General features: G+C 56.3%; 2 protein-coding genes across 2 annotated transcripts; one reads left to right on the top strand and one right to left on the bottom strand.

Moving 5' to 3' along the window:
* The first annotated feature begins 27 nt into the window (after nt 1-27).
* Nucleotides 28-8,640, top strand: IPO4 (importin 4). Its single transcript, XM_027971589.3, has 30 exons — nt 28-142; nt 223-309; nt 502-581; nt 659-700; nt 1,119-1,248; nt 1,335-1,514; nt 1,760-1,825; nt 1,935-2,036; nt 2,123-2,206; nt 2,465-2,629; nt 2,731-2,784; nt 2,920-3,029; nt 3,325-3,433; nt 3,602-3,731; nt 3,937-4,050; nt 4,168-4,281; nt 4,512-4,632; nt 4,763-4,874; nt 4,988-5,103; nt 5,213-5,290; nt 5,375-5,432; nt 5,524-5,629; nt 5,719-5,912; nt 6,046-6,093; nt 6,485-6,610; nt 6,719-6,927; nt 7,030-7,162; nt 7,247-7,351; nt 8,063-8,132; nt 8,278-8,640. Exons 1-30 carry the CDS (start codon nt 74-76, stop codon nt 8,406-8,408), a joined length of 3,243 nt encoding a protein of 1,080 aa, XP_027827390.1. The 5' UTR covers nt 28-73; the 3' UTR covers nt 8,409-8,640.
* On the bottom strand, nt 8,607-13,595 carry REC8 (REC8 meiotic recombination protein). Its single transcript, XM_042252907.2, has 15 exons — nt 13,188-13,595; nt 12,983-13,103; nt 12,175-12,259; nt 11,784-11,854; nt 11,301-11,572; nt 11,132-11,223; nt 10,925-10,977; nt 10,483-10,629; nt 10,116-10,182; nt 9,868-10,028; nt 9,670-9,718; nt 9,348-9,414; nt 9,110-9,241; nt 8,929-9,035; nt 8,607-8,824 (listed from the first exon to the last, which is right to left on the bottom strand). The coding sequence occupies exons 1-15, from the start codon at nt 13,202-13,204 to the stop codon at nt 8,733-8,735; spliced, it is 1,533 nt and encodes a 510-aa protein (XP_042108841.2). The 5' UTR covers nt 13,205-13,595; the 3' UTR covers nt 8,607-8,732.
* Nucleotides 13,596-18,251: the final 4,656 nt, after the last annotated feature.

Below are 18,251 nucleotides of genomic sequence, written 5' to 3' on the forward strand. Positions count from 1 at the left end.
AAGCGGGTTTCAGAGCCTCCACGTGCTGTCCCAACCCCCCTCCCGGTCCAGCAGCGGCGGCTCCGCTACTGCCATGGAGCCCGCCGGCCTGGAACTGATCCTGCGGGAGCTGCTGCTGCCGAACACCGAGCGCATCCGTCGGGTACGGGGCAGGCGGGACCGGGCCAGGGCGAGTAGGGGATTGCGGGAACGGCCCGACTCTGACTCTCAGGCTCTTCCCAGGCCACCGAGCAGCTCCAGATCGCTCTTCGGGACCCCGCCTCCCTGTCCGCGCTCTGCGACCTGCTGGCCTCAGCGGCCGACCCTCAGGTGAGGCTTCTGGGCCTTCCCGCTGAGCTGTAGTACGCCACATGTCAAGTCCTAGCTCCTACCCTCGGCCATCCGCTCGGCATCTTTCTGCCCCGGTCCTCACACGCCCGCTTCCTCGTCCTTCCCCGGACCCCCAAATGCCTGCTTCCTTGTCCCGGCCCAGTCCCTCACGTATCTGCTTCCTTTTCCCAGATCCGCCAGTTCGCGGCCGTGCTGACCCGCAGACGACTGAGCACCCGCTGGCGTCGGCTGGCGGCAGAGCAACGGGAGAGGTGGGTTGGGCCAGGGGCGGGGCGGGGCCAGACTGAGGCGGCTACTGGGTACCAATCTTCTGCCACCTGTGTTCCAGCATCAAGTCCTTGGTCCTGACCGTCCTCCAGAGAGAGACAGAGTAAGTGCGTACCTGCCACCTCTCTGGGTCCTAACTGACTCCAGGCTGAGACCTTCTCCGGGTTTGTCACTTCTTTTTCAGCTCTAGGCTGGGTCTTGGGGGGCAGGGACTTTGCTTCTAGATCAAGGGTGGAGGAAGAATTTTTCTCGGGATGTATTAAAAACTAAAGTTCTTGAGAGTGGGCTGTGATGGTCTGGCAAACTCGAGTCAGAAGAGTGGAACTGAAATTCAATATAAGGTCAACCCCACCATGCTTCTTGTTTCTTTCTGAGTTGCCGTCTTCTGTGTCCCAACTTGGCAGAGACCATGTGCACACATCTGGAGGTTTCTCTCCTGGCCATCCTAGGGAGGCAGAGCCACTGTGTACAGAAGGGGAGTTGGAGGGTGATTGAGGGTGGGGAATCTCTCCTGTTTGCAGGCATTCTGTGAGTCTTAGCCTGGCCCAGCTCTCAGCTGCCATTTTTCGAAAAGAAGGCCTGGAGGCTTGGCCTCAGCTCCTGCAGCTTCTTCAGCACAGTACACACAGCCCCCACATCCCAGAGAGAGAGGTACTGTCACATGGTTGGTGGGAGGAAGGGACCCAGAGGCGGGATAGACTGTAAGCTTTTCCCTCTCAATCCTTCTTCCTGAGCAGATGGGGCTTTTGCTTCTAAGTGTGGTGGTGACCTCCCGCCCCGAGGCCTTCCGACCCCACCACCGGGAGCTTCTTCGACTTCTGAATGAGACTCTTGGTGAGGTGGGCTCTCCTGGGCTCCTCTTCTATTCCCTGCGCACTCTGACCACCATGGCCCCTTACCTCGGCATTGATGATGTGGTGAGATGTGGGCCCTTACCTTCCTGGCTCCTGTCCTCGAGCTTTCGTGGCCTTCCCTTAGTGGACGCAGATCTACTTGAGATTTTTTTCCCTGGTTTTTATTCTGCCTAACAGTTGAGAGGGGATCCTGTGGGTGGCTGTCCCTGGACTCCTATGTCCAGACTTTGAGGAAGCTGCCAGTTTCTGGGGCTGGAGATTAGGCTGTGTCACGCTTTCTGTGATGTATCTCATCTTGTGTCCTCCAGCCTCTTGCGCGGATGTTGGTGCCCAAGCTGATCGTGGCCGTGCAAACTCTGATCCCCATAGATGAAGTAAGGACATTTGGGTGGGAGCTCTGTTGGAAAGAGGAAAGTTGCAGGAGTGTTCAGCCTGATCCACTAAAGAAGAGCATAATAAGCCTGTGCCTTCTCTGTTTGGCAGGCAAAAGCCTGTGAGGCCATGGAGGCCCTGGATGAACTGCTGGAGTCAGAGGTGCCCATCATCACCTCACACCTCTCAGAGGTCCTCACATTCTGCCTGGAGGTGAGCCTGGGCTCGGCACTGTCCTTGCTGCTCGTCCTGCTGGAAGCTTCCTTGCCTGTTTCTGATTCGAGCTGGTCTCTGGGCAGGTGGCTAGAAATGTGGCCCTGGGCGATGCAATACGTGTGCGGATTCTTTGCTGCCTCACTTTCTTGGTCAAAGTCAAGAGCAAGGTGAGTTGCCTTCTGATACACATCAACCCACCCCCATCTCCTCCTCTGTCTCACTCCTGGGGCTTGCGGTCCTTTTGGGGATATGTAAAAATAGCATAGCTAAGGTGTTCCAGATTTGGCCTGGACTCAGCCCAGCTCCTGGCTTGGGGACTGGGAATCTCCTGCTGGACCCCTTGTAGCCTGGAAGGCTAGAATTTTAAATGTGAGCCCATCTTGGGAGCAGATTCTCAGGGACACCCTTTCATCCTTCCCCTTCAGGCCTTGCTGAAGAATCGCTTCTTGCCACCCTTGCTGCACACCCTTTTCCCCATCATGGCTGCCGAGCCCCCCCTGGGCCAGCTGGATCCTGAGGACCAGGATGTGGAGGAGGAAGAGCTGGATCCTGGGCTGGCTGGGGAGACCCCCAAGCACTTTGCTGTTCAGGTGGGATGAATGTGGAGGGTCCGGTGCCTGGGGTGTGAGGTGGTTGGAGAAGGTCGTGGGGCAGAGATGGAGTCCGGCTAGGTCTTCCTATCCTATTCCAGGTCGTGGACATGCTGGCACTCCATTTGCCTCCTGAGAAGCTCTGTCCCCTGTTGGTAAGTGTGACTCTGACCTTCCAGTGCTCCTAACCCCAGGTTTGCCTGATCCCTCCGAGGCTGAGGATGTTTGGGCTCTGATAGGCATGGCAGGCTCTTGCTGGGGTCTCAGGAGACTGCCATCTGCTCCCCTAGATGCCCATGCTGGAAGAGGCCTTGCGGAGCCAGAGCCCATACCAGCGCAAGGCTGGGCTCCTGGTATTGGCGGTACTCTCCGATGGAGCCGGCGACCACATCAGGCAGAGGTGTTTGCTCCCGTCTTGGAGTGAGGGTGGGCCATGGTGAGGAGGAATGTGCGCCCACAGGACACCGCCCACAGCAGTCCTGGGCTGCGCTTGTGCTTCAGCCTCATCATCAGTAGCATCTGCCCTTCCTCTCAAATGTCCTGACCTGGCAGATCAATGTCTATACCCCGGTGGCTGGTGCTTACCCTCTGGTGACAGAAAGCTTGGTTTTCCCAGGGGAGACAGCAACCTGGCTCAGCCCAGGGATCTCAGGTCCTGCCCCTCAGACTCCATCCTCTTGTCCTGCCCCATCCAGACTGCTGCCCCCGCTGCTGCAGATCGTGTGCAAGAGCCTGGAGGACCCATCGCAGGTTGTGCGCAATGCCGCGCTCTTTGCCCTGGGCCAGTTCTCAGAGAACCTACAGGTCAGCAAGGCCACAGTGGGCAGCCACCATTCCAGAGTTCCCACCCCCTCCCACCAACCCCCTGCTCTGACCCAGGGACCAGCCTCCCCTCAGCTCATCCATCTGCATATCTGCTGCCCTCAGCACTTAGACTTAAGCTGACTCAGACCCCCCTTCTCCTCTCCCCAGCCCCACATCAGCAGCTATTCCGGGGAGGTGATGCCACTGCTCCTCGCCTATCTCAAGTCAGTGCCTCCTGGGCACACACATCACCTGGCCAAGGCCTGCTATGCCCTGGAGAACTTTGTGGAGAACCTAGGTAGTGAGGGCATTTGGGGGTGTGAGGCAGTGGATGGGGCTGTGGTTTTGGCCGAAAGGGCAAGGATGTGCAGCTCTGTGAACCACTGCCTGTGGTGGGGACAGGTGTGGTAGGGAGACAGGCACGGTGGGGCCACAAGGCGGATTGGCTTGGAGGCAGGCATGAGAACCTTGGTTGGTTGCCAGAGGGGTGCCTTTTCCCACAGGGCCTAAAGTGCAGCCCTACCTTCCGGAGCTTATGGAGTGTATGTTGCAGCCTTTGAGGACCCCCAGCAGCTCCCGGTCCAAGGAGCTGGCTGTGAGTGCCTTGGGAGCCATTGGTGAGTCAGAGGCAGGAGGTGGGCGCCCAGGGTTCACTCACCGTTCACTCACTCACAGTGCCTGTGGCAGGTATCCTGGCTCACCCGCCAGCTCTGAGTCTGTCCTTCCATCCATAGCCACGGCTGCCCAGGCCTCCATGCTTCCCTACTTCCCTACCATCATGGCGCACCTGCGGGAGTTCCTGTTGACGAGCCACGAGGACCTGCAGCCTGTTCGGATCCAGAGCCTGGGTGAGTGAGGGGCTCCTGGCAGGCTTCCTGGGGCCGAGGAAGGGCCGATGCTCACCTGATGTTCACAGAGATGGGCTCCGAGGCAGCACAGGTGTCTTCTTCCCTTGCACTGTACCCAGAGGTGGGAGGGGTTTCTGAATCCCCCTCAGCTACCTCTAGTTGCCCAAGCCTTGGCCCTGCACATCTCTAGCCTAGAGCCCCTGGTGCTGACCATGCCCTTGCCTCCGCAGAGACGCTTGGGGTGCTGGTGCGAGCAGTAGGAGAGCCCATGAGGCCCCTGGCTGAGGAATGCTGCCAGCTGGGGCTGGGCCTGTGCGACCAGGTAGACGACCCTGACTTGCGGCGCTGCACGTGAGTGAGCCCTTACCCTGCCCCCACCCAGACCCCAGACCTCCGGTTCTGGACCATGGGTTCCCCAGGCTCCCCCATCCAGCCTGGCTACAGCAAGCAGGACTCTACAGCTTCCCCCTGCCTCTCCTAGGTACAGCCTGTTTGCAGCCTTATCAGGGCTAATGGGTGAGAGCCTGGCTCCCCACCTGCCACAGATCACCACACTCATGCTGCTGTCTCTGCGTTCCACCGAGGGCATTGTGGTGAGTGGGAGGTCAGGGGAGGGTGTGGGCCCGTGGGGGAAGGCCGCCCCTGGGATGGGAGCTCTCTCCAGGGCCCAGCTGAGCTGAAGTCCCTGCCGGGCCTCCCCATCCAGCCTCAGTACGACGGAAGCCACGCATTCCTTCTTTTTGATGATGAGAGCAGTGGTGAGGAAGAGGAGGAGCTCATGGAGGAGGATGACGAAGAAGAGGATGACTCAGAGATCTCAGGGTGAGGTGGCTGCCCTTCTGGTCCAGGGGGTCCTGGCTTAGACAGGGGCCCAGCGCCAGCTCTGCTCTTCTTGGCACTTGATTGCGGCTGCCTCCGTGCCTTACTCTAGATACAGTGTGGGGAATGCCTTCTTTGATGAGAAGGAAGACACCTGTGCTGCCCTGGGGGAGATCTCTGTGAATACCAGGTGAGTATCAGCCCTTCCCCAGCACTGGGAATCCCTCCTGGGACCCTCTTCTCCATGGTGGTGTGTCTGTCTGTCTGTCCACAGCGTTGCTTTCCTTCCCTACATGGAGACTGTCTTTGAAGAAGTGTTCAAACTGCTGGAGGTGAGAGGACCGGTGGGCTGGTGAGCAGGGCCAGAGGGCTCGGGTTGGCCCTGCGCACAGCATGCACGTCCCGCCCCTCCTCATGCTGCAGTGCCCTCACCTGAACGTGCGGAAGGCAGCCCACGAGGCCCTGGGTCAGTTCTGCTGTGCACTGCACAAAGCCTGTCAAAGCTGCCCCTCGGAATCCAACACTGCTGGTGAGAAGGGGAGGTCAGGGCCCCTGGAAACGGGGTGGGTGGGGAGAGGGGCAGGGCCTGAGCAGGGCTTCAGCCAGTCGTGTCCCCAGCTCTGCAGGCCGCCCTGGCCCGGGTGATGCCATCCTACGTGCAGGCCGTGCACGGGGAGCAAGAGCGCCAGGTGGTGATGGCCGTGCTGGAGGCCCTGGCGGCGGTGTTGCGCAGCTGTGGGGGTCTGGCTCTGCAGTCCCCTGGGCGGCTTGCTGAGCTCTGCCAGGCACTCAAAGCTGTGCTGCAAAGGAAGGTGAGGAGGGCTGCAGGGTGAGGATGTGGCCTGGCCCCGGGTGGGGCTAGTCAGAGACATCCCCCTCCTTCCACCCCATGGAGACGGGAAGGCGCTGGAGAGCCCAGACTGAGCTGAGTGCCCTTACCCGCAGACAGCCTGTCAGGATGCTGAGGAGGAGGAGGAGGAGGAGGATGACCAGGTGAGAGCTTTGGGTACAGGCTGGGACCAGGTCATCTCCACGGGGCAGGGTGGACAGTGCACTTGGCCTTGGCCTGGGGGTACAGGGGCTGATCAAAGATGGCTAGTGGCTCTGAACAACCAACCCTTCTCCCACCAAGGCAGTGGAGATTCAAGGAAGGCTTCCTGGCGGTGGGGATATGGGGCGGCTTGGATCAGTGGATGGGGATAGGAGAACCAGGAAGGAGGAAAGGCTGGGCTGCAGACCAGCCTAGCCTGGGAGGGGCCCCCAATCCTGTCGACCAAGGGCAGCCCTCAGGGGAGACCACCTGCAGCTGCGGAGGATCGCGACGGGAGCTGCTCCCAGGCTCAGAGTTGGCCCTGGCACTCCAGCGTCTGACCTGGCCCCATAGGCTGAATACGATGCCATGTTGCTGGAGCATGCTGGCGAGGCCATCCCTGCCCTGGCAGCTGCGGCTGGGGGAGATGCCTTTGCCCCCTTCTTTGCTGGCTTCCTGCCATTACTGCTCTGCAAGACGGTGAGTGCTCTGTTCTCTTGACCTCCAACCCTGTTCCTCCCGGGCTCCAGTGCCCTCCTCCCATATCTGTCCCCGTCCCAGGCTGACTTGCACTCCTCCCCTCACCAGAAGCAGGGCTGCACAGTGGCAGAGAAGTCTTTTGCAGTGGGAACACTGGCAGAGTCCATTCAAGGCCTGGGTGCCGCGTCAGCCCAGTTTGTGTCCCGGCTGTTCCCCGTGCTGTTGAGTGCCTCCCGGGAGGCAGACCCCGAGGTACGAAGTAATGCCGTCTTTGGACTGGGCGTGCTGGCAGAGCATGGGGGTCGCCCTGCCCAGGAGTATCCTCAGTTTGCAGAAGGGGGAATGCAGTTGGGAGCGTGGCCCTGGCGTTCGGGAGGGGAGTGGTCTGCCCCTGTGCCTGTTCCTTGACTTTGGACCAGACACTTCCCTAAACTTCTGGGGCTCCTGCTGCCCCTCCTGGCACGAGAACGCCATGATCGTGTCCATGACAACATCTGTGGGGCGCTTGCCCGCCTGCTGATAGCCAGTCCCAAGAGGAAACCGGAGCCCCAGGTAAGGTTGGGGGGCATCAGGCAAGGCCAGGGACCCTGCTGCGGAGCATGCAGGGCCAGGGGCCAGAGTCTTCCGTGTGTCCAGGTGCTGGCCCCACTGCTGCATGCCCTGCCACTGAAGGAAGACCTGGAGGAGTGGGTCACCATGGGGCACCTCTTCAGCTTCCTGTACGAGAGCAGCCCTGACCAGGTAACCCCGATACTGGGGCCCTTGCAAGGGGCTTGATGCTCCAGTCTCATTGATGGGCAGAGTTAGCATCAGTTGAAGCTGCCCTTCTCAGCTTTCTCATTAGTCTGCCAGGATTGGCAGCCAGGACTTTAATGGGAGAGAAGGGGCTTCCTCTCACCATGTAGCATTTTTCCTCAGGGAGGCTTTGTTTCCACCCTCTGTTCTGAGCCAGAAATCCCAGCTTTCATAAACTGGTTTCCTAGACCAGAGCTCTTTCAGACTGTGTGCCATGAAGCCTGGTTCCGCTGGGCCACCCCACCTCCCATTCTAATCAGAGCAGCTCTGCTTTCTGAATACAACTTGTCTGAACCAAGTGGCTAGCTCTGGAGCCATGCCCCAGTGCTCCTGTGTCTATCACCTCTGTCTTGCGCCTTCAGAAGACTGTTGGTGGAGCTCCTGAGTGTGTGAGCCCCTTCTGGTCTTGAGGCCATGATATCAGCTATCTGTGGTCACAGTCCCATCCTCCTGCCACCCCTCCTCCCCCTGCAAAATTACTGCTACCCTGTTTCATGGGTCCTTCTCAGGGTTCACAGTTGTTTGGGATGTCTGTTAATCAGTGTCAGGCTCAAACAGCTCAGGTGGGAGACTGCCTCTCCGGGGCTCCTGCTGCCCACCCCAGTGCTGGGGCCCAGAGGTTCTTCTGTCCCTTAGTCGGCCCATCTTTTCCCACAGGTTGTAGACGTGGCTCCAGAGCTCCTTCGTATTTACAGCCTCATCCAGGCCGAAAACAAGATCCCATCAGGTGAGGATGGCAGTTGTGGGCAGGGCTGGGGGGGAGGCGGAGAGCAGCGCGGGGAGGCGGAGAGCAGCAGGGCTCGGAGGGCCTGGGCCAGCTAGGATTGGGGGCCAGTCCTCCCCAGACGTCTCCCTCTTTACTCCCCACCCAGACACCAAGGCGGCGCTGCTGCTTCTCCTCACGTTCTTGGCCAAACAGCACACCGACAGCTTCCATTCAGCACTGGGCTCCTTGCCTGGCGACAAGGCTCAGGAGCTCCAGGCTGTCCTGGGCCTCACCTAGACTGTGGGCTGCAGCTGGGCTGAAGAGAACAGAGCCTGCCCAGGCCCAAGACCAGCTCTCAGCCCAGTTCCAGCTCAAGCCTTACCAAAGATTCTGGGCCTGGGCCTCATACCCACTTGGAGTCCCAGCTCTACTTGCTGCCTTATGGGGGTGTCCCCTAGGGCTGGAGCTGTGGGACAATACAGAGTCGTGACACCATTCTGTAATAAAGGCAGTTTATTTTCTGCTTGAACGGTAGCTCTAGGAGCAGGAAGGACAGAGATACACGTTCAGAAGGCCACAGTGTAATATAGTTGGTTGCCTGGCAGCTTTGTAAACTGGCTCTTAACTGTCGTGGAATCGGGGCCCTGGCTGGATCAGGAGGCGCCCATATGGCTCCTCTTGTTTCACACGAAGGATCTGCTGCGCGGCAAGCACTGGTCAACAGAGAAGGGGGCTGGTCAGAGGAGTTGCTACCACAGCCTCTGGCCCATGTGTCCGCTCCCCACCCTCCACATGGGCACACATGCTCCTCACTCACCTAGGAGCAGGTAGAAGACGCGAGCGGCCATCCTGCGGGGGCTGAGAGGTGGCACCAGGCTGCTGAAGTCGGGCTCCCTGTCGGCCTGCATCTCCCGCGCCACTGCCCTGTGGTCAAGAACCAAGAACCGTCAGGTGAGGCCGCAGCCTGGCCACCCGTGGAGGGGCGTCCTTCCTAGTACCTGTGCACAGCCTCCGGCGAGAGCAGCTCGGGCTCTGGGGGCAGCTCCGCAGGCAGCTCCACGGGCACCTCAGGGAGCTCAGGCACCACAGGCAGCGCAGGGGCCTCTGGCTGCTCCGCCTCCACCCAGGCCCTAGAAGAACACGGGAGTTAGGCGGAGCAGGGGAGGAGGCGGTGCTGACAGCCCCATCCCACTGCTTCCCCCTTCTGGCCAGGGCTGCAGGCAGGCCGCTGCTCACCACCGCTCTTCCGGGGGCACGAGGCTGATGCGGGACTTCTCCTCCTCAGCTACTTCCAGGGAGATTTCTGTCAGGGAAAGGGGAGTGTCCTGAGCGGGTCTGTTTGCATCTGAGCAGTTGGATTTGGGGTCACCTGGCCCAGCTGGGTGCCACAGCAGGCAGTGACTTATTAACAGCACTTGGTAGGGAGGGGAATGAAGATAATCAGTCTGTGAGTCCTTATGTTAAATGCACTGACAAGAACTGTCAGCAGCTGGGGCTCCACTTTCCTGGGACAGTGGTTAGAGTGGTGGTCTCCATTGCCCCTTCTCCAGGTACTTACCAGAAGATACCATGAGGGGCCCACTGGGCTCCTGGGCCTCCCTCAGGACCTGGGGATGACAGGAAGAGAGCTAAGGCCCCAAGCATCACAGCTGGGCCAGGGGTAAGGCAGGCCCGTTGGCTCCTGTGGGCAGAAGGCAGCCTGTGGGACTTCAGTCAGAGCAGACGGGGCTCCAGGAGGGACTGAGGGGGCCGCTACCTCAATATCGCTCGGAGTCTCAGCCTTTCTCCTTTCCTCCTCAGCCGCTGCCTCCCTCTCAGCCTCCTCTAGCTCCTCAGGCAGCCTTCGCCTTAGTGCCCTTGGAGGTGGCTGGGCACAGTGGGTCCAGAAAGCCAGCAGTTCTGGGGGTAGCCAGCCAGCTGAAGAGAGGGGCAGCAGGGAGGGGGTTGAGGTGTGAGGAATAGGGGTGTGGAGGATCCCCTACACCAGCTCCCATCACTCCTCACAGTAAGTCGGGTTTCGGAACAGCTCCACGGGGGTCCTGATCATCCTCTCAGGAGGCTGCACCATTGGCTGTGTGCAGAGAAGGCCAGAAAACCGTTAGGAAGGAGCCATGGCCCTTCACCTGTAATGCCTCGTTCCAAGGCCTCTGGCCTTCCAGCCCTTCCAGGCTCGTGCACCTGCCTGCTCTGCTCATCGTTAAAATGATTTTCAACTGATGCCCTTGGATGTGCTAGGCAGGGTCACGAAGTGGTGTGCGGGCAGTTCCCCAACCCATGCATGTGGGGGACTGTTCTCAAGATTCCCCTAGGAGTTCAGATGGCCCAGCATGCACCTGCCTCCCTCCATCCCTCCAGAGCCTGGGGTACTCACACACTCCCTGCAGTGGGCTCTGGTTTGCAGTTGTTCCTGGAATTCCTTCCGGGAGATCTGAGTCTCTTTGTCCCAAAATAGTAACTGGCGGCGGCGACGGCGAGCTGGTGGGCCCCTGGGAGGTGGGGAGACTGGGGGCCTCCTCCACTGAATGGGGAGGGGAGGTGCAGGCAAGGCTACCCATTACTCTTTCCTGAGGTCCTGGTGGACTGTAAATAGGCCCTACACTCCCAATCCCTAGAGGTGCCCTCGTGATGGACTTGGGTGGGGACTCGGAGGGGTGCAGCCCCACTGTGAGGTTCCCATCTGGGAGGTGCAGGGTGTGGGCCAGGCTACCTTGTACAAACTTGCACAAAGGCCTGTGGAAGCCAGCAGGGGCCTTGAGGAGACTGAAAATGGGTGAGGAGCTCTGGCAGAGGCAGTGTGGAGGGGCAGCACTCACCTCAGGGCTGACTGGGACGGGTGGCAGACGCAGCTCCAGCGGGGGCGTCACCTCTGCAACAACAGTCTAGGTCCACACCCTTTGCCCTCAGAGCCAACCAGGTGAGAAGCTAGAGGGTCCTCCCTTCAGCAAGCTGGATTACAGGGTGTTGTCTGCAGCAGCTGTGCTGGGACCCCGAGGAAAGACCCCGGTTTAGTGGGTACTCACCAGGAAGTGGGACCTCTGGCTCCCACCCTACCGGCTTCAGCTCCTCCGGGGCCAGGACCTGGCTGGGAAGTGGCTCTGCTGCCTCCTCCACCCTGAAGGGAAATGGGCAAGAGGATGAAAATACCCTCCCAGCGCTGACCCCTACCTGGCCTGGGGCTCCTCCCCTTACCCTACAAGAGCTGAAGGTGAGGGTGGGGGAACTGTGATCTCCCCCTCTGGGGCCCGGGGCTCCTCTCTGAATTCTGCGAAGAGAGGATCAAGCTTAGAACACAGAAGAGGTGTGAACATTGCCCGGCCCAGATGGCCAGCGCCTGGGGTCTGACCGTCCACTGCCAGGTGGGTCCTACCTAGCCGACGTTCCTCTAACAAGATGCCTTCATCCTCCTCAGCAATCAGCAGGTCCAAGACACGGCGGCTGACTTCTGGGAGGTCCAGTTCACCCTGTCAGGAGAGGTGACCATTTCTGTCTGAGAGACATGCCGCAGGGCCAGGCCAGGCTGAGGAAGCCTGTGGGTACTCGGGCATCGGGGGAAGGGGTAGAGAAACGGAGGCAAGAAGGCAGGACTCTAGGGGCAGAAGGAGCAGGTACAGGGGGCCTGGGCCATCAGACGCAGGACTCGGCCTTGGGCTCTGTGTGCAGGGGGCAGCTCACCTCGATCCGCAGCATACGTATGGGCTCCGCCTCCTGGATCGTGATGGCTTCGGGGGTGACCCGAATCCTTTCTGGAGGGGGAGGGAAGTCACACCAGCCTCTGTTTCAAGTCCCCACACCCATGTGTGTAAAGCAAAAACAGACTCTAGAGTCAAGCCAACCTGGGTTCTAGTCAGGCCCTGGCCAGTCACTGGCAGTCTGACCCAAGGCACATTGCTTAACCACTATGGGCTTCACTTTCCTCATCTGTAAAATGGGCATAATAATTCCAATCTCGTAAGAATCTTGTAGTGCCCCTCCCAAGGCCTTGCTCCTGAAAGAAGCTCAAAAACAGTTATTTCTTCAGCCTTTGGGAGTTGGTCTGCCTCTCACCAGAAGGGTCTCTGCTCACCTGGCTCCCGAAGCTCTGCGGGCACTTCAGGAGGGATCTCTTCAGGAACTCTCTCCAGGGTCACGGCCTCTAGAAGGTGTCGAACCTTTGGGAAGGGATGGGAACAAAAGACCAGATTCAGCTTCAGTGCCCTGCTCCCCCACTTTCACAACCTTATCCAGACAATGGACAGTGACACCCCTTTATGCCTAATCCTGTGGCACTAACAGCAGCATGCAGGGTGAACCCACTCACCATCCAGCTCCCCTTCCTCCCATTTCCTGCCCCCGCCCAATCATCTAGCCTGGGTCACTTTGTGAAAGAAGTACTGCATCCTGGGGTCAAGTCTTGTCAGGGACAGAGGAAACTAAAGATCCTTGAGGATACTGTCTAGTGGGGAGACAAGTTTGTGTTTGACCCCAGCAAAAGCCAGCACAAAGAATGCTGTGCTGCTGAAACTAGCACAATGCTGTAAATCAACTACACTTCAACAGAAGCTTGTCTAAGCTGTAGGGGTGTTAGGAGTGGATGGACAGGGACATGGAAAACCCAGTGCCGAGGGACACAGAGGGCCTGGACTGGGGCCTCGGCTCTAGGGATGGTGTGAAGACAAAAGCCACCTCTAGGTTGGTCCTGAATAGGTAAGTGCAGCAGGCTTGTCTGGATAGGCCCACCATGACAGCTGCCCTGCCCTGACTCCTGTGGGGCAGAGCTGGAGCAGGCCCCCACCTGCACCCCTCAACCCTGGTGCTAGACTGGCGCAGAAAGAGCACCCCCCTCTGTACTGTCAGCTCATCAGTCTGAGCTGTCCGACGGGGAGGAGACCTACCTGAGGGATATCAAAGGGATCCGGCAGCATGGGATCCACAGACATCATCCCAAAAAAGGGGTCTGGAGCATCTTCCAGAGTCTCCATTCTGGCCAGGTGGTCAGGCAGCAGCAGGCTGGGTCTGAGGGAGGCAGTGGGCTGTCAAGGACTGAGGCCAAGTTCCCTTCCAAAGACCGGGTGGTCCCAGCCCCAGGGATGCACTCACAGGTCAGTCTCCACCATATCAATGCGGATCTGCAGCTGCGCCCGGTGCAGGCGCTCCAGGATGTGCTGGATGTCTTCTGCGGTGAGGGAGGGCAAGCTACAGTGCCCGCCCAGAGGAGGACCACTCGGCACTGCCCTACATCCAGGCCTTCCAGCCTTACCTACAAGGTACTGGCATTGTTGAGAGTAGACGCGGATGACGCCAATCTGGAGCTGCGCTGAGAGGTAGAGCGAGAAGCGGGGCCGCGGTGCGCCCGGCAGCGGGGGCTGAACTCGCACCAGCACGTAATTGAGGATTTCCTCGCTGGGGGAACAATGCACCCCAACACCGCTGCGCCAAAGACCTACAGCCTTGCCCAGCCCAATGCATCCCCTAACCCACCCCAGCCCTGCGCCACTCTTTCCTGGGTCTTACCAGGTCTTCACCACATTCACCTTCAGGTATTCGCGCTTCACCAACCGGCAGCCCCGCGTCGCTGCCAGCCTGGAAGAAGAATGAGAGGTGTAGATGCAGGGGGAGCCCTCAGGTTGGGACCCCTGGGTGTCCCTCCCAGAGCACCTACCCTGGCCAGGCCCGCCCTTACCAGATGGTGGCGAAGCAGCCGGTGTGGCGCTGAAGCACATTGGGATAATAGAACATGGTCCCTCCAGGGTTTTACCCTCGTCTACACCACTTCTGTTCAGATCTCAATCCAAATTCTTCAGGGTACAGAATTTCCCAAACCGTTGGAGAGAAGGATGTGGACCGGTAGTGTGGACCAGAATGCCAAATACAGGAACCAATGAACTATGGGTGGATAAATGATTAAGGGGATAAGTAAATGGAGACACAGACTGGATACACGTGAGCCCTGAGCCAGTCTGCACACCATGTAGGTGCTTTGAACTTACGGGAGCCTTGCAGGTTGGATTCCAGGTTGGAGATGCAAAGATTCGCGAAGGAAGACCGTCCAAGCTACAACCCAGGCCAGGTCCGAGGGAGAAAGGGTTGTCCTCTGCAGATAGGCCCGGCAGCTGACTGTTGCGCAGCTTCGGCTGCTGCCGGTCCCGCTCCTGCAGCCCAGATCCCGCCGCGGGGAGCGCGTGCTCTGGTGCTTTGCGCTTTACTCCTCATTAGATGGCGCGCTCTCCAGAGCAGCCAATGGGGAACAGGGTCAACTTGGGGGCGCTTGTTCGGGGGCGCTACGTAGCCTAGTCCAGGCAACAGGGGGCTCCCGAGGCAGGCAGCGAACCAATGGGACGAACCCTGCAGGTGGTGGGGGGAGGGGGGAGGGATTGTGAGGGGTCTGGACCAATGGGCTCTCATCCTCGCCGGGTAACAGGGGTACCTCGGGAGTGTTTCCCCATGGACCAATGAGTAGGGCGGAGACTCCGAGCACCGAGCCTGGCAACAAGGTGCTTCAACTAGAGGAGGAGGTTGCGTCATGCCAAGGGCAATCGTCGGGCCCTGTTTAGGGCGCCTGACTTGCAGTTAGACCTTACCCTTTTTCCGAATCCCACAGTGCAGCGAGTGGTTGGTCTACTTTTATGCCCAGCCTAAGGCCTGTGGCGAACGGGTGTGAGGTGGCTTTGGAGCCACCACAGGTCGATGGGGAAGAAAGATCTCACAAGCAGTGAGGTTCTTGCCAAGTCCCTTCCTAAACTTGAACAGCTTAGGTGGTAGGCATTCCTCTCCTGGCTGTTTCCCAGGTGTGAATGTTCTCCTGGCTGAGACCTTAGTTTTGCTGGATGTAGGGCATATTTATCAGCGTAGCAAAAGCTGTTTGTCTCAAACAACTGTTTGTGTGCTGTAAATTGTGTGGTTGTAGTTGCGAATACTCCTTTCCCCATGCCTCCTGCCTGCACAGTCATTTCTTTGGTCTAGAGTGCACTTTTCAGCCTTGACTCCAGGGCGTGCTTCTGTCTGTAAGGCTCAGCTTTTCACACCATACACAAAAATAAACTCAAAATGGCTTAAATACTTTAAGACATGACACCATAAAACTCCTGGAAGAGAAGAGAGGCAAAACATTGTCAGACATAAATTGGAGCTATATTTTCTTAGATCAGTCTTCCAAGGCAAAAGAAATTAAACCCCAAAATAAACAAATGGAACCTAATGGAATTTAGAAGCTTCTGAACAGCAAAGGAAACCATAAACAAAAGGGGAAAAGCCTACAGAATGCGCAGAAACATTTGCAAACCATGTGACCAACACAGGCGTAATTTCCAAAGTATATAAACAGCTCATACAACTCAGTATCAGAAAAACAATCCAATCAAAAAATGGGCAAAAGGGGACTTCTCCGGTGGTGCAGTGGTCAGGGTACATGGGCTCCATGCTTGGTCTGGCAAGATCCCACATGCTGTGGAGCAACTAAGCCCACTCACCACAACTACTGAGCCCACACGCCACTGCTGAGCCGATGAGCCCTAGAACCTGTGCTCCGCGACAAGAGAAGTCACTGCAAGGAGAGGCCCATGCACTGCAAAAGGGAGCTCCCCACTCACTGCAACTAGAGAAAGCCTGCTCGCAGCAGTAAGACCCAGCACAGCCAAAAATAAAAATTTAGAAATATTTTTTAAATGGGCAGAAGATCTAAATAGACATTTCTCTAAAGAAGATATACTGATGGCTAACAGGCACATGAAACTTTGCTCAACATTATCAGAGAAATGCAAATCAAAACGACCGTGAAGTATCACCTTCCATGGATCAGAATGGCCATAACTGAAAAGTCTACAAATAATAAGTGCTGGAGAGGGTGTAGAGTAAAGGGAACCCTCCTACACTATTGGTGGGAATGTAAATTGGTGCAGCCATAGTGGAAAACAGTATGGCGATTAAAACTGAAAATAGAGTCACCATATGATCCAGCAATCCCACTCCTGAGCATATTTCCAAAAAAGACAAAAAGTTTAATTTGAAAAGCACATACCCCAATGTTCACAGCATTATTTGCAATAGGCAAGACATGGAAGCAATCTAAGTGTCCATCAACAGATGAAGATGTGGGGTATATGTATATACACATATACAATGGAATATTACTCAGCCATAAAAAAGAATGAAAAATGCCTTTTGCAGCAACATGGATGGACCTAGAAATTATCTAAGTGAAGTCAGAGAAATACAAATATTATATGATATCACTCACATGTGGAATCTAAAAAAGAATACAAATGAACTTATTTACAAAACAGGAATAGACTCACAGACATAGAAAACAAACTTATGGTTACCAAAGGGGGAAGGGGAGGAAGGGATGAATTAGGATTGTGGGATTAACAGATACACACTACTATATATAAAAGAAACAAGGACTTACTGCATAGCAGAACTATATTCAGTATCTTGCAATAATAATCTATAATGGAAATCATCTGAAAAAAAATGTACATAACTGAACCACTTTGTTTAGTACTTTTGAAACTAAAACAATAGTTAATCAACTGTAGTTCAATTGAAGAAAAACTCTGCTCTGATTAGAGCCAAACTAACCCTATTTCATTTGTTCCTTCAATCCAGGAACTCTTAAGATTGGGGTCTTGTTTTTTCCTTTAGTGCCTGAAACATAGCAAATATTTGTCAAATGAATGTACAATTACCCTAAATTTACAACCACTGAATATTAAGGCTGAATGGGATTCCAAAATCTAGTCCAAGACTTGTCTTCATGGTGAGAAAACAGAGGCCCATACAGACCGTTTCTGCCAGACCACACAGCTCTGTAGTGGCAGCCTGGTTGGGAGCTCGACTCTTCTGAATTCCAGTGCTCTCAGTCCTTCCATGGTGCCTGGCTAGACTGGCTTCTACATGATACTTACAAATTGTTTTGATCATATATTGCCAATGTTCCTAAGGGTTAACACTGGGGCACACATATGATAAATTTGGGGGTACCTGCCTTTAAGGAAGGCACTTATAACCTAGTCTAAGAGATAAGGGATACAGTAATTTGTTCATTCACTTAACAAATATTTATTACATGCCTACCATGTATCAGGCAGTCCTCCAGGCACTGAGGGTGTAGCAATGAACAAAATAAGTCCCTGTTCTCAAGGAATAGGAAAGGAGTGATGATAACCAAACAGACAAATAGAAACATATGTCATAATCTGTGCTGTGAAGAAAAATGAGGCAGCATAATGAAATAGTGAGGGGTGCTATTTGGGTCAGGTGCTCCGGGAAGCTCTCTGAAGAGAAGGGGTAAAGCCAGTGTGCTTACCTGAAAGAAGAGTGTATCTGACAAAAAAAAAAAAAAAAAAAAAAAACTTAGCAAGCACAGAGGTCCTGAGGCAGAAATGTGTTTGGCGGGTTCAAGGAGCCTAGAGCAAAGTGACTAAGAAGAATGGCAAGGGGTGAGGTTAGAAAGGTGGATAGGAGTCACATTGCCTTGGAGGCCAAGGAAAGGATTTGGGCTCTTCCCTGAGTGAACAGAAAACTATTGGAGAGCTTTGAGCAGAGGAGTGACATGATGAGATCTATGTGTTAAGAGGATCTCTTCTGTGTTGAGAATGGACTGATGGTGAACAAGAGAGGGAGCAGAAAAGATGTGGAAGGAAGCGGAAAGAAGAGGTGTGTGAGATAACAGTGGTTGAACAATCAGTCTTAGCGAGGGAAGCAGAGGCCAGATTCTAGAGAGAATTCTGAAAGGGATGCTAGAACCAGCTGATGGGTTGGAGGTGGGGTATGACGGAACAGGAAGTAAAGGGCCCGTGCCTCTGCGCAGTCAGCACCCGACTTCCTCACTGCCTATGCAGGTGCCTGTCTCGGGAGGGACAAGGAAGGTCCAAGGAGGCGGGACGGCTCCAAAGCAGCGCTGATGTTTGTCAGGTGAGACAGTAAGGACTTCCTCAAGAAGCCAGACATCTGTCTAGACTTAATGATGTGGCTGAACCACTCAAAGCTCATATAAGTGACATCACAGGAAGGAGCTGGTTTGGAAGGTTCCTGCTCTGCCCATCTGGTGTCCTGTACGGGGAGGGGGAAGCGGTGGCTATGGCAGTTGGGTAAGTGGTGAACTAGTTTGGTGAAGGTGAACGTCCAGAGAGATAGGAGGACCACTGGCCTTGGGAAGAACTT

Source organism: Ovis aries, chromosome 7, assembly GCF_016772045.2.
Source record: "Ovis aries strain OAR_USU_Benz2616 breed Rambouillet chromosome 7, ARS-UI_Ramb_v3.0, whole genome shotgun sequence".
Taxonomy (NCBI): Eukaryota; Metazoa; Chordata; class Mammalia; order Artiodactyla; family Bovidae; genus Ovis; species Ovis aries.

Excerpts from the sequence above, each read along its gene's own strand:
- IPO4 (XM_027971589.3), top strand. The coding sequence starts at position 74 with ATGGAGCCCGCCGGCCTGGAACTGATCCTGCGGGAGCTGCTGCTGCCG. Across the intron at positions 1,826-1,934 it reads CTCTGATCCCCATAGATGAA|GCAAAAGCCTGTGAGGCCAT; the intron begins GTAAGGACATTT and ends TCTGTTTGGCAG. Across the intron at positions 6,611-6,718 it reads CATTACTGCTCTGCAAGACG|AAGCAGGGCTGCACAGTGGC; the intron begins GTGAGTGCTCTG and ends TCCCCTCACCAG.
- REC8 (XM_042252907.2), bottom strand. Across the intron at positions 11,855-12,174 it reads CGCAGAGCTTCGGGAGCCAG|AAAGGATTCGGGTCACCCCC; the intron begins GTGAGCAGAGAC and ends CTCCCCCTCCAG. Across the intron at positions 11,224-11,300 it reads TCACCTTCAGCTCTTGTAGG|GGTGGAGGAGGCAGCAGAGC; the intron begins GTAAGGGGAGGA and ends ATTTCCCTTCAG.